The 12,500-nt window shown below is 45.0% G+C and overlaps 1 protein-coding gene across 1 annotated transcript in view; it reads right to left on the bottom strand.

Annotated features, from left to right (window-relative positions):
* map3k12 (mitogen-activated protein kinase kinase kinase 12) overlaps positions 1 to 12,500 on the bottom strand; it is a 42,686-nt gene that overhangs the window by 12,064 nt on the left and 18,122 nt on the right. The window contains exons 3-7 of the mRNA XM_061220167.1: positions 10,173 to 10,356; positions 8,227 to 8,418; positions 6,726 to 6,884; positions 860 to 1,018; positions 571 to 679 (exon numbers count right to left, since the gene is read on the bottom strand). Coding sequence (XP_061076151.1) covers positions 571 to 679; positions 860 to 1,018; positions 6,726 to 6,884; positions 8,227 to 8,418; positions 10,173 to 10,356 — 803 coding nt within the window. The remainder of the gene's footprint in view (positions 1 to 570; positions 680 to 859; positions 1,019 to 6,725; positions 6,885 to 8,226; positions 8,419 to 10,172; positions 10,357 to 12,500) is intronic.

Genomic DNA, 12,500 nt, shown 5'->3' with positions numbered 1-12,500 from the left:
CCATTTAAACTTTCAAATTCCAGGCATATTTTTGTGAACTTTGGGTAGAAATATGTCTCTCCCTCCCTCTCCCACTCTCGCCCCCTCACTCCCTGTCTCCCCCTCTCTCCCTTTAAGTGATGGATATACTCCCCCAGTGAACAGCAGCTGCTGCTGTGACAGTGTAAGTCCATTATGTGCGAGAGGAGAGAGATCAGTGACATCAGCACCTGCGTCACCCCTTTACCCAGAGGGAGGGGCTACAGGATGCACAGCCCAAACAGAGATACCACTCTGTCTGTCTATCTGTGAACCTGAGTCTGTCTGTCTGTCTGTGCACCTGAGTCTGTCTGTGCACCTGAGTCTGTCTGTCTGTGCACCTGAGTCTGTCTGTCTGTCTGTGAACCTGTGTGAGCCCCAAAGCATGCTGTATGCTTGTCTGTCTGCCACCTGAATGTGTCTGTACCACAAAGCATGGTCTATTTGTCTGGGCCTGTCTCTCTGTCTGTCTGAGTCTGCCAGGGCGTCCCTCCCCCTCTCTAACATGGACTCTCCACACAGGAAGCAGGTCTGGCCCTGCAGTGGGGGTACCTGGGATTTGAAGTACGTTTCCTGCGGGGTGGACAGCACGTCCGCTGAGGCGATGTCCAGGTGCAGTAAGATCTGCCGGAACGACGGTCTGTTCCGTGGTTTGCAGTTCCTGGAAAAGACAAAGGGCATCTTGGGAAAGGAGACTTCTCTCTCCCCCCAACCCCCCCCACCCGCCTGTACCCCGCCCTCCTTCCCCCTCTCCCCCCCACCCCCCCTCTCCCCCCCTGCGCCCCCTCGCCCCCCCTGCGCCCCCCCTCGCCCCCTCGCCCCCCTCTCCCCCCGCCCTCACCAGCACTGCTTCAGCAGGATCTTGAACCCGTCGGGGCAGCTCTCGGGCACGGGCAGCTGCAGGCTGTTGTTGCCCACGCCCCAGATTATGGCAGAGGAGTCCACGTCCTTATAGGGCACCTCTCCCGTCAGCATCTCCCAGAGCACCACCCCAAAGGACCTGAGAGAAAGGGGATTAGTGACTCCCCTGTCAGCATCAACCAGAGCACCACCCCAAAGGACCTGAGAGAGAGGGGATTAGTGACTCCCCTGTCAGCATCTCCCAGAGCACCACCCAAAAGGACCTGAGAGAGGGGATTAGTGACTCCCCTGTCAGCATCTCCCAGAGCACCACCCAAAAGGACCTGAGAGAGAGGGGATTAGTGACTCCCCTGTCAGCATCAACCAGAGCACCACCCCAAAGGACCTGAGAGAGAGGGGATTAGTGACTCCCCTGTCAGCATCAACCAGAGCACCACCCCAAAGGACCTGAGAGAGGGGATTAGTGACTCCCCCGTCAGCATCACCCAGAGCACCACCCCAAAGGACCTGAGAGAGAGGGGATTAGTGAATCCCTGTCAGCATCACCCAGAGCACCACCCCAAAGGACCTTAGATGGTATATTTACATGATGGTATGTCTCCAGGTAAACCTACAGGACTGTTTATCTCCAGGTAAACCTACAGGACTGTTTATCTCCAGGTAAACATACAGGATGGTATAGCTCCAGGTAAACGTACAGGACGGTATATCTCCAGGTAAATCTACAGGACGGTATGTCTCCAGGTAAATCTACAGGACGGTATGTCTCCAGGTACAGGGTTGGGAAAAACTGACTTATAGGGAAAGTTCATTGAAAGCTGCTGCTGCTAAAGGTGTTTTTACCTGTTACTGGAGCTAGGGGGCACTCATACCTTTACCTGCAGGGATATCAAATATCTGATGATTTTTTTTATTGTTGTTGAATAGACCAAAAAAAAAAAATAGGACAAAAAGGTTGCTATATCCCATTTTAGCCATACTAGGACTATCAAATATCAAATATCCCCTTGACTCAGAATGCCAAAAACGAGAAGTTAGCGGGGGATGGTATTTGTTTTTTTGGATTGCACTGTATGTCCCAGGCAGACGGAATGTCCTGATAGCTGTGCAGATTTGCAACACGCACGCTTCATTTTCCATTTGGGGAGTGGTGTCTTCACACCCGCCAAACACAGGCCCCTCCCCCCCGCTCAGGAGCTGCCTTCCCAGGGGGCCGTGCGCAGACTGGCTGGCTCCGGCTGCTCCCCCGTCACAGACAGCCCAGGGCCCCCAGGGACCCGGGGCCCCCGCCGCCACGGCAACAAGGACATGGAGGTTGTTGATGGAGTGCCGGATCACCATGGATACCCCAGTGCTCGGCAACAGCACGCAGGATAGAGAGATGTTTATAAGAGTGTGCTGCTTATGCTTTTTTTCCTTTTTTATTCTGTAGTCTATTTATGAACTGTTATGAAAGTGCTGACAGAATCCATTATTTTTTTTCCAAATCATGAAATATTGAGAGCATTCTGTGAATTAATTTTTAATGGGTGGCAAGAATTTAATCCTAGAGTTAAATTTAAATGTGTGTGTGTGAGTGTGTGTGTAAAGAAGTGAAAATGAAAAATGTGAATTAATCACAAGTACATAATTAACAAAAAAACATCAGAGTAAAATAAAACAAGCTATTAAATATTTACATGTTAGGACATTATTATGTTAACTGGCTTTTTGACTGATTTTTCTTAACAAAGTGCTTCTGGCACTCAGAACTGCACTCAGCCGGCGGTCTGTAAGTGTGTCTGCATTCAATTAGTCCTTATCTCTGACGCATTAAATTAGGCCACATCTAGGATCCATCCAGCTAACATTCCCAGATAAAAAACATTTTTAAAATCATTATTATATTACTTAGTCCCTTTGCTTAATTACTGCCACTGAAGTACAGAATACCTTCACTTCAGTCATAAAAATGTCTCCCAATGTTGGTCATAAAAATATGGACTGGTGCTTGCTATACCAGGATATTTTATCCACCTATGCCGATTTAATTGTAAATCATACCCTCAGAATTTGCAATTAACACAATATGTTTATGGACTCAAATTCTAAGCCAGTGTTCTAGAACTCCAGTGTTTTCAGTTACCAGTAGTAATGGTTATATCAGCAGTAGAATATTCAGTTAAAAACATTCTAATCACATATTTCTCACACCTTAAAAGGTTGGCCTGGACTTCGGAGTCTGAATGATGAAACTCTAATTAATGCATTTACTGTATGTAGTCTCATGTTTGGATGGAGCAAAAGCCAAGACACATACACACCTTCACTCTATGCTACGTACACAGTACTGTATCTATGAGCTATGCTACGTACACAGTACTGTATCTATGAGCTATGCTATGTACACAGTACTGTATCTATGAGCTATGCTACGTACACAGTACTGTATCTATGAGCTATGCTACGTACACAGTACTGTATCTATGAGCTATGCTACGTACACAGTACTGTATCTATGAGCTATGCTATGTAAATTGCACTCTCTTGACCGGCTGTGCTTCGATCTGTTTTTTTTTTGCTTCCATTGTGCACAATATTCGGGATAACGAACAGCAGGTTACAGGACGTTTAGCATTTCCCTGTCAACACAATATTTTAATGACACAGCAAAATGACAAAGCACTTTATAGCAGCGACTTTGCAAATTACATTGAACTTGTGAGGACAAGAAAAATATGCACACTCGTCAGTTTTCGGTAAAACCGCATAATGATAATTAAAGGAGGAAATGTTCCTATAAGAAAGACATTTTAGCTTGCTATAATTACACATTTATTCAATATGCTGAAGTACATTCTCAAGTATTACCTCATGAAATATTACTGCCTTCCTGAAGTCGGGCCCAAAAAATGTTTAGTTGACATTTTAAGGAATGGAGAAATGGCCTTTCAGCCCAGTGGAAGCGCACTGGCAGGCGTGACAGAGCAGAACTCACACACCTGCAGTGTGTATCTTAGGTCCCTGTGGCTCTTTTAAAACCCACTCTCTGGTTTCAGCCTGACACGGTGAATTAGCTTGGAGCTCTCTGATACACAGGCTCTCTCTTTTTTATGCTCAAATGAGTGGAAATCAGACTCTCCTCATCTGTGCAAATGGACCGTGGGCAAAGAGCCAGAACTTTCCCTTTCTGCCTTTACAGAGCATCTGGCAAATCAATTACTGAATTAGCCTGCATTCCCTCCAGCAGCAGCAGCAGGAGAGAGAGAGAGAGAGAGAGAGAGAGAGAGTGGGAGAGAGGGGAGGAGAGAGAAAGATGGGATAAAAGAGTAGAAGAGAGGAGAAAAGGAAAGGACATTGGGGAGAGAGGTGAGAGGGAGCGAGAGAGATGGAAGAAAAGAGGGAAGGAGTGGAAGGGAGAAGGAGAGAAGAGAGAAAGGGGGAAAAGCGAGAGAATGAGAGAAGGAGAGGAGAGGGGAAGAGAGAACGAGAAAACCATATCAGCCACATCATACTAGATCAGCCCCCACGCATGGCACATGGACAATGATGAACATGGAAGTAAGTCACTACAATACAATATCATAATAATGAACTTGTGACCTATGATATTGCCTGTTCATGATCAGACACGAGCGCGCTGAACTCTGTAGAAGCTGGCGGGCACAGACAGACAGATCTCCCCTCAGGCCTCGGTGAAGCAGATCAAACACTGCTCATACTTCTGTGATGCTGAATTACAAGCAAAGGGCCTGGCAGCGTTCTGTACACAGGCTAATTACTGAACATGCCTGGTACTCAAAGCAAAATGTCATGATGAGTTTTTATAATATCATGCTGGTGATTACTTATATTTACATCTACTGGAGAGATCTGAACAGTTTGTCACAGTAAAAATGGCCAACGGGATGCTAGGATACATAGCCAAGAGTATTTAATATAAGTCTGAGGAAGTTATACTCTTATACCTTATACAATACTCTTGTTAGACCACACTTGGAGTACTGTGTGCAGTTCTGGGGACCACACTATAAGAAAGATATAGAGGTGCTGGAAAAGGTTCAGGGAAGGGCAACCAGATTGATTCCAGGTATGAAAGATAAGAGTTATGAGGATAGACTTAAGATGCTTAATCTCTTTAAGTAATAGGAGACTTTTTTTGATTGAGGCTTTTAAATTCATAAAGGGATTAACAGAGTGAACTATAGGCGATTCTTCAGGGTCGTTCGGTTAGCAGAATGAGAGGGCACAAATGGAAAGGATAAATTCCGTACAGATATTAGGTAAACTAAGCAGTAGATACACTTTAGTGGGAGGAAAAGGTGAGCACTGTTCTCACCATCACATAATGCTATGAAACTCAGAGATGTGTGAAAGCAGACAGGTATCATCACCATGCAAAAACAAGTCATGCATTATATTGACTAAAAACGTATCAGGAATCAACTGAGGAGCATTACTGATAGAGAACAGCGTGGGAGAGTCCACAATATTTCATCTAGGAGATTTCACGTGGTAGCCTAGTGGCTAATGTACATGACTGGGCCCTGGAATATTGGCGGTTCATCTACGGTAAATCTAAAACTATCCTCCAATCCATTTGCTTCTTAGTAAGACCATATTCTCTATTTCCCTCTTCACTGACAGGTGTGACTCTGACATCTTCAGCACTATGTGCTAGCCAGTGTGCCAACACAACACAACTGTCACTGTCAGTGCTCTCCAGATTGTTTTCCAGTTTTATTTTTGGTATTAATCTTAAAATGTAGTAAAATGTATAGTAACATCTTAAGATTTCCTTTAAAGAAATTGGTTAGAGTATTGTCCAATCAATAAAACATTCATCTTTCTTTTCCATGGCAGAATGCTACGTATATCTTATTTCAAATACAGCGAATATCTGTATTTCCTTGGCATTTCAGCATTTAAAAAGCAAAAACTGCATGATGGAGTCAAAGGCTGGTCAGTACAGAGGCACACACAAAGTTACAAACATCACCTTATTAGATTAAAATGTACACTTGCAAATATATATTTAAAATACTACTGCCTAGCCCTGAAAGATTATCATTCCATAGATACTGCCATACTGGCGTCACAAGTCCTGGGTTCTGAGCTGGATGACTAAGGTTTTGGTCTGAAAGTGGTCCAACATAAATCGCACCCACCACTTAATAGCTGAATTAACTAACGCGCAGTAATGCTGACAGCAGTTGTGGCCCTAAAAGACTGATAACTGAATCTACGGTCATAACATTCACCTGTAAAAGTATGACATTTTTATATTTAACATCGGCAGACATCATATGTTATGCCAGGGGCTCCCAAACTTTTCTCTGAGGAGACCCCGAATGCTCACAAGCCAACACCTTCTTCAGGATTCATCTTCTTGAATATCCCCCCTGGTTTTACTGCAGCAATGTACCCATAGCCCTGTACAGCTGCTGTATATGCTAATGCTAGCCCACAGCTCTACTGGACTACAGTAAAATCTTTCCACCATAGATGTTATGGGCAGCTGTAGCTGATGATATACAAAATGTCCGCCCAAGACGTGATAATGTTTCTAGATATGTAATCCTGAAAGTTTACGTTTCGGAGAAGTTATTTACGTTTCAGAGAAGTTCTCCTCACCAGAAGTGATGAATCTGTTTTGGAGAAGTTCTCCTCACCAGAAGTGATAAATCTGTTTTGGAGAAGTTCTCCTCACCAGAAGTGATAAACCCATTTAGGAGAAGTTCTCCTCACCAGAAGTGATAAATCTGTTTAGGAGACGTTCTCCTCACCAGAAGTGACAAATGTGTTTTGGAGAAGTTCTCCTAAGTGATAAACCGTGGCTTGTACTTTGAGAAAGAGTTCTCCCTCACCAGATGTCCACCTTCTCGGAGACCGGCTCGTTTCGGATCACCTCAGGGGCCATCCACGCCACCGTCCCGGCGAAGGACATCTTGGTGCTCTTATCACTCAGCTCCTTGGAGGTGCCAAAGTCAGATATCTTCACCAGGTCATCATATGTGATCAACATGCTGCAGGGAATTAATCAGATTAAATCAAATCAATGAAGGAATCCATCAATCAATCTAGAAATAAATCAGTCAACAAATCAGTCAACCAATCAATCAGGAAATCTATCAAATCAACCAATCAAATAATCAAGGAGTCAATTGGTAAATCAGTACAGAATACCAATCAAGGAATCATTGACTAATTGACCAAACAACCAACCAACCAACAACAAACTAACCATTCAATTAATTAACCAATGAATCAACAAAGCAATCAATAAATCAAATTAACTGATCAAACAATCAATCAGCCAAGCAATCAATTAAATAATACATCTAATGATCAATCAACCAATCAACCAAATAATCTAATAATAATTTAATTTAATATAATTATATCAAACAATCAAACAATGAATCAAACTGAATCAAGTAAGCACGTAATAATGACAATCAACTGAAAAAAGGAAAATAACTCAATTGCTGGATACATAACTGGGTAAGCAGCTGTTTTCAATTAGCACATACCTAGTTAATTATTATCATTAATTAACTAAATGCGAGGTTGCTGGTCTATTTTTACACGTTTACACAGACAAAGGCTTTGTAACGATGCAAGTGTGGTGGTTAAAGTGTGTGTGATGTGTGTGTCAGCTGTGGTAAGTAGATGTAAGCATGGTGGTTAAAGTGTGTGTGGTAGGGACGTTAGCTGTGGTAAGTAGATGTAAGTGTGGTAGTTAATGTGTTTGTGGTGGAACCATTAGTCGTGGTATGTAGATGTAAGTGTGGTGGTTAAAGTGTGTGTGGTGTGTGTGTTAGCTGTGGTATGTAGATGTAAGTGTGGTAGTTAATGTGTTTGTGGTGGAACCATTAGTCGTGGTATGTAGATGTAAGTGTGGTGGTTAAAGTGTGTGTGGTAGGGATGTTAGCTGTGGTAAGTAGATGTAAGTGTGGTGGTTAAAGTGTGTGTGGTGTGTGTGTTAGCTGTGGTATGTAGATGTAAGTGTGGTGGTTAAAGTGTGTGTGGTGTGTGTGTTAGCTGTGGTATGTAGATGTAAGTGTGGTGGTTAAAGTGTGTGTGGTGTGTGTGTTAGCTGTGGCATGTAGACGTAAGTGTGGTGGTTAAAGTGTGTGTGGTGTGTGTGTTAGCTGTGGTATGTAGATGTAAGTGTGGTGGTTAAAGTGTGTGTGGTGTGTGTGTTAGCTGTGGTAAGTAGATGTAAGTGTGGTGGTTAAAGTGTGTGTGGTGTGTGTGTTAGCTGTGGCATGTAGACGTAAGTGTGGTGGTTAAAGTGTGTGTGGTGTGTGTGTTAGCTGTGGTATGTAGACGTAAGTGTGGTGGTTAAAGTGTGTGTAGGCTTACTTGGGGGACTTGAGGTCACGGTGGATGATCTTGTGCAGGTGCAGGTAGTTCATGCCCCCGGCGATACCCATGGACCAGTCCACCAGGAGGGACGGGGTGATCTTACGGCCCGCCCGCAGGACCTCGTACAGCTGCCCCTGAGCACAGTACTCCATGATGATGCAGTAACAGGGAGCCTGCGTGCAGATACCCCTGGGGGGGCAGGAAGGGGGTGAAGAACTGACAACTTCTCTCCTAAAAATTATTACTGAGCCCTCATATTATGTTAAGATTTTATGACCGCTTTTATGTTTGGGGTCAAATCGACCACAACGGTTTAAATAGGCACAAAATCATTGTAATAGAAACATTTTCACATTTTGCGTTTCATGTTCTTATTGTCTCCTAAATGACTGGCCTGTTATCCCTAATTATAAAAACATCTAATTTTACAACCTGAGGTAAGTGAAAGTATGGGAAAGTGCCACCAGAATCATCCACAAAGAAATCAGATATAAAACTAGAAAATTCTTGTTTGGTTTCTTACATTTTATGCAGTTCCAGAGGGGGTCAAAACATCCCAAGACAATGTCTTTGTAAGCAAAGCACATGACTTTGGAAACTAGCATTATTCATTTCATGTCTACTGTTTAATCCGACCAAATAAGAACATTTCAAAAATCATACAGTATTGTTTTTAACAGATGTCAAACACTGAATTGGGTTAAATTGACCCCCAACATAATATCAAGTTTAATAAATTCATGGACAGTGGTTGCACACAGTATTGTTAAGTACTGTGCCCTGAAAAATTTGCCTCCTTCCTGATATCTTCTATTATTGTACATTTATCACACTGACTGGTTTCAGATATTTAGACAAAATGTAAAATTAGACAAAGGGAGCCTGGGCAGACACAAAACACATTTTACAATTATTTAATTTACTTAATGAAAAAAGTTATCAAACACCCATATTGCCCCTGTGAAAAAGTAATTGGCCCCTTACAAATTGGTTGCACCATGTGCACCATGTTCTTCCAAGATGATTGATATCAGTCTTTATCTTTATTGGGTTCAAGTCAGGACGTTATCAGTTGAAGTTAAATATACTTCATAATATTGCATGCAAACACGGTCCATAATTTTATACATTAAATCCAAAGATTCATTTTTTATTGTCTATTTTGTACTTTTCTAACATTCAAAGCCTGCCTCTTTTTTTATTGACAGAGAAACATAAAGATCAAGACAGAGGGGTGTTAGCAGAAGAATCACAGTTTTTTCTTGCTTCAAAAAAAAAAAAAAATTCTGTAATTAGGAAGGTCCGGGTTTCTGTGGCTCTGCGCAAAGGTACTTTATATCATTGATTAACAATGTTCTGCACACATTGTTCCCAGGGCCTAGTCTGGCTGGTGAAAGGAAAACACTGAGCATGACTTCTCCCTCTACAGCAGGTAGACCCCAGTTCATGGAGGGCCGCATTCGTTTCTGGATTTTATGTCAACCTATGCTTATCCTTCATTATTCATCATCACAATCACTGGCGTGATAGCACATTTTAGCTGTTTATATTCATAACATAATTAGAGATGCTAGAGGGATTATTCTGACCTACTGTATAAAATACTTTTAATTGTAGTCATATCTAGGAGTGAAATTACATTTGTGTTTACAGCTAAATATAGGCCAGAGCATTTGAGTACTAAATCCAAGAACAGATATAGCCCTCAAAGTCCAGGGCTGGGGACCCCAGCAGACTCTGTGGCTCTCCAGGACCAGGGCTGGGGCCCCCAGCAGGCCCTGTGGCTCTCCAGGACCAGGGCTGGGGCCCCCAGCAGGCCCTGTGGCTCTCCAGGACCAGGGCTGGGGCCCCCAGCAGGCCCTGTGGCTCTCCAGGACCAGGGCTGGGACCCCAGCAGACCCTGGGGACCCCAGAGGCCAGGTTGGCGGGTAGCGGAGCCTCACTTGAAGGTGATGATGTTGGGGTGCTTGAGTTTGCGCAGGTGCTTGATGTCCGTCTCCTTGATGTCCCGCACCTTCTTCACGGCCACCTCCTCCCCGTGGAACTTCCCCAGGAAGACGGCACCCTGCGCCCCGCTGCCCACCCACTGCAGGTCCGAGATCTCCTCAAACGGCACCTCCCACAGCTCTGAGGGACCAGAACACCACAACCCAACATCAGGGACCAGAACATCACAACCCAACATCAGGGACCAGAACACCACAACCCAACATCAGGGACCAGAACACCACAACCCAACATCAGGGACCAGAACACCACAACCCAACATCAGGGACCAGAACACCACAACCCAACATCAGAGACCAGAACATCACAACACAACATCAGGGACCAGAACACCACAACCCAACATCAGGAGACAAGAACACCACAACCCAACATCAGAGACCAGAACATCACAACACAACATCAGGGACCAGAACACCACAACCCAACATCAGGAGACAAGAACACCACAACCCAACATCAGGGACCAGAACACCACAACCCAACATCAGAGACCAGAACATCACAACACAACATCAGGAGACAAGAACACCACAACCCAAGGTACATGACTGTGACCCGCAAGGTCGGTGGTTCGATCCCCGGGGTAGCCACAATCTGCACAGCTGTTGGGCCCTTGAGCAAGGCCCTTAACCCTGCTTAGTCTAATCAACTACATTGCTCCGGATAAGAGCATATGCCAAAAAGCCATTAATGTAATGTACCTACAGTTTAAAGAGCATTCACACACACACACACCTGTATCTACACTATATACAGCATTGACACACACACACACACACACACCTGTACCTACACTATATAGAGCATTCACACACACACACACCTGTACCTACACTGTATTGAGCATTCACATACACACACACCTGTACCTACACTCTATAGAGCATTCACACACACACACACACACACACACACACACACACCTGTACCTAAAGTCTATAGAGCAGGGATCAGCAAATCACGGTCCTTGAGGGCGGATAACTGCTGGTTTTCCACTCCCTTTACCTGGGAGTCAGGTGTGTTCACCCTCCCTTTACCTGGGAGTCAGGTGTGTTCACCCTCCCTTTACCTGGGAGTCAGGTGTGTTCACCCTCCCTTTACCTAGGAGTCAGTTGTGAAGACCGTCTGGCCAATCAATAGCAATAATTGCCCAGTAGAAACGGGGGCTGGATTTAGATTTGAAGGCCAGATTTGATGAACCCTGCTATATAGTGTACATACACAGCTTATAAGGGTGCAGGTTTGATTCCTTGTGGGCCAGATTTCAGTATCCAGGCTATAGAGGGCCCCTCTACCTCTCCCACATGGATATCAGAGAGGCCCTGATAAAGGGCCCACGGAGACGATTTAGGCAGTTATATTTCTGCGAGCCCTCTCGGCTGTAATGGTGTCCCAGGGAAACGGTTATAAATACCCAGCACCACTCTACAGGCAGCCTCAGCTCAGACTGCAGCACACACGCTACTGCCCCGGGGAGACGTGAGGGGAGTCAGAGAGAGGAGAGACCTGAGGAGAGACCAGAGGAGAGACCAGAGGAGATACCAGAGGAGATACCAGAGGAGAGGCCAGAGGAGATACCAGAGGAGATACCAGAGGAGAGGCCAGAGGAGATACCAGAGGAGAGGCCAGAGGAGATACCAGAGGAGAGGCCAGAGGAGAGACCAGAGGAGAGACCAGAGGAGATACCAGAGGAGAGAGCAGAGGAGAGACCAGAGGAGAGACCAGAGGAGAGGCCTGAGGAGAGGCCAGAGGAGATACCAGAGGAGAGGCCAGAGGAGAGGCCAGAGGAGATACCAGAGGAGAGAGCAGAGGAGAGACCAGAGGAGAGACCAAAGAGGAACCTGGTGGTTAGATTCAGAAAATGATGCAGGGCACTACTTTGGTGACCCTAAACAAGAAGTAACTGGTTGTGGAACAGTGTGTGTCGGGGGTGTGTGGAAGCACACTGGAGGCTAGGGATCATGTGTTGGCGATTGTGGACCAGGGGACCAGCTGCAATAAGAATAGCCTGGAAAAAGCTTTGAATACTGCACAATTACAATGTCTTTCAACAGAAAAACCACTTAAAAGGTGAATTGTAAGGCTAGTATGTGGTTGTGGCCCTAAACGACCACATAGACTGCTTATTCCAGCAGAGCTTAGTCCAGCAGTGGGCTCTGATGGAGAGACTAAAGAAGGGGGAGGAAGGGAGGAGTGTGGCGTAGGGAGGGAGAGTGAAAACCACACCACCCCGTCCTGCACCCTGCTGCGGGTGTCTTAGG

The sequence above is a fragment of the Conger conger genome, chromosome 14 (genome assembly GCF_963514075.1).
Source record: "Conger conger chromosome 14, fConCon1.1, whole genome shotgun sequence".
Classification (NCBI taxonomy): domain Eukaryota; kingdom Metazoa; phylum Chordata; class Actinopteri; order Anguilliformes; family Congridae; genus Conger; species Conger conger.
The sequence above is the reverse complement of the archived record's forward strand: the minus strand, read 5'-3'. Positions and strand labels throughout refer to the sequence as shown.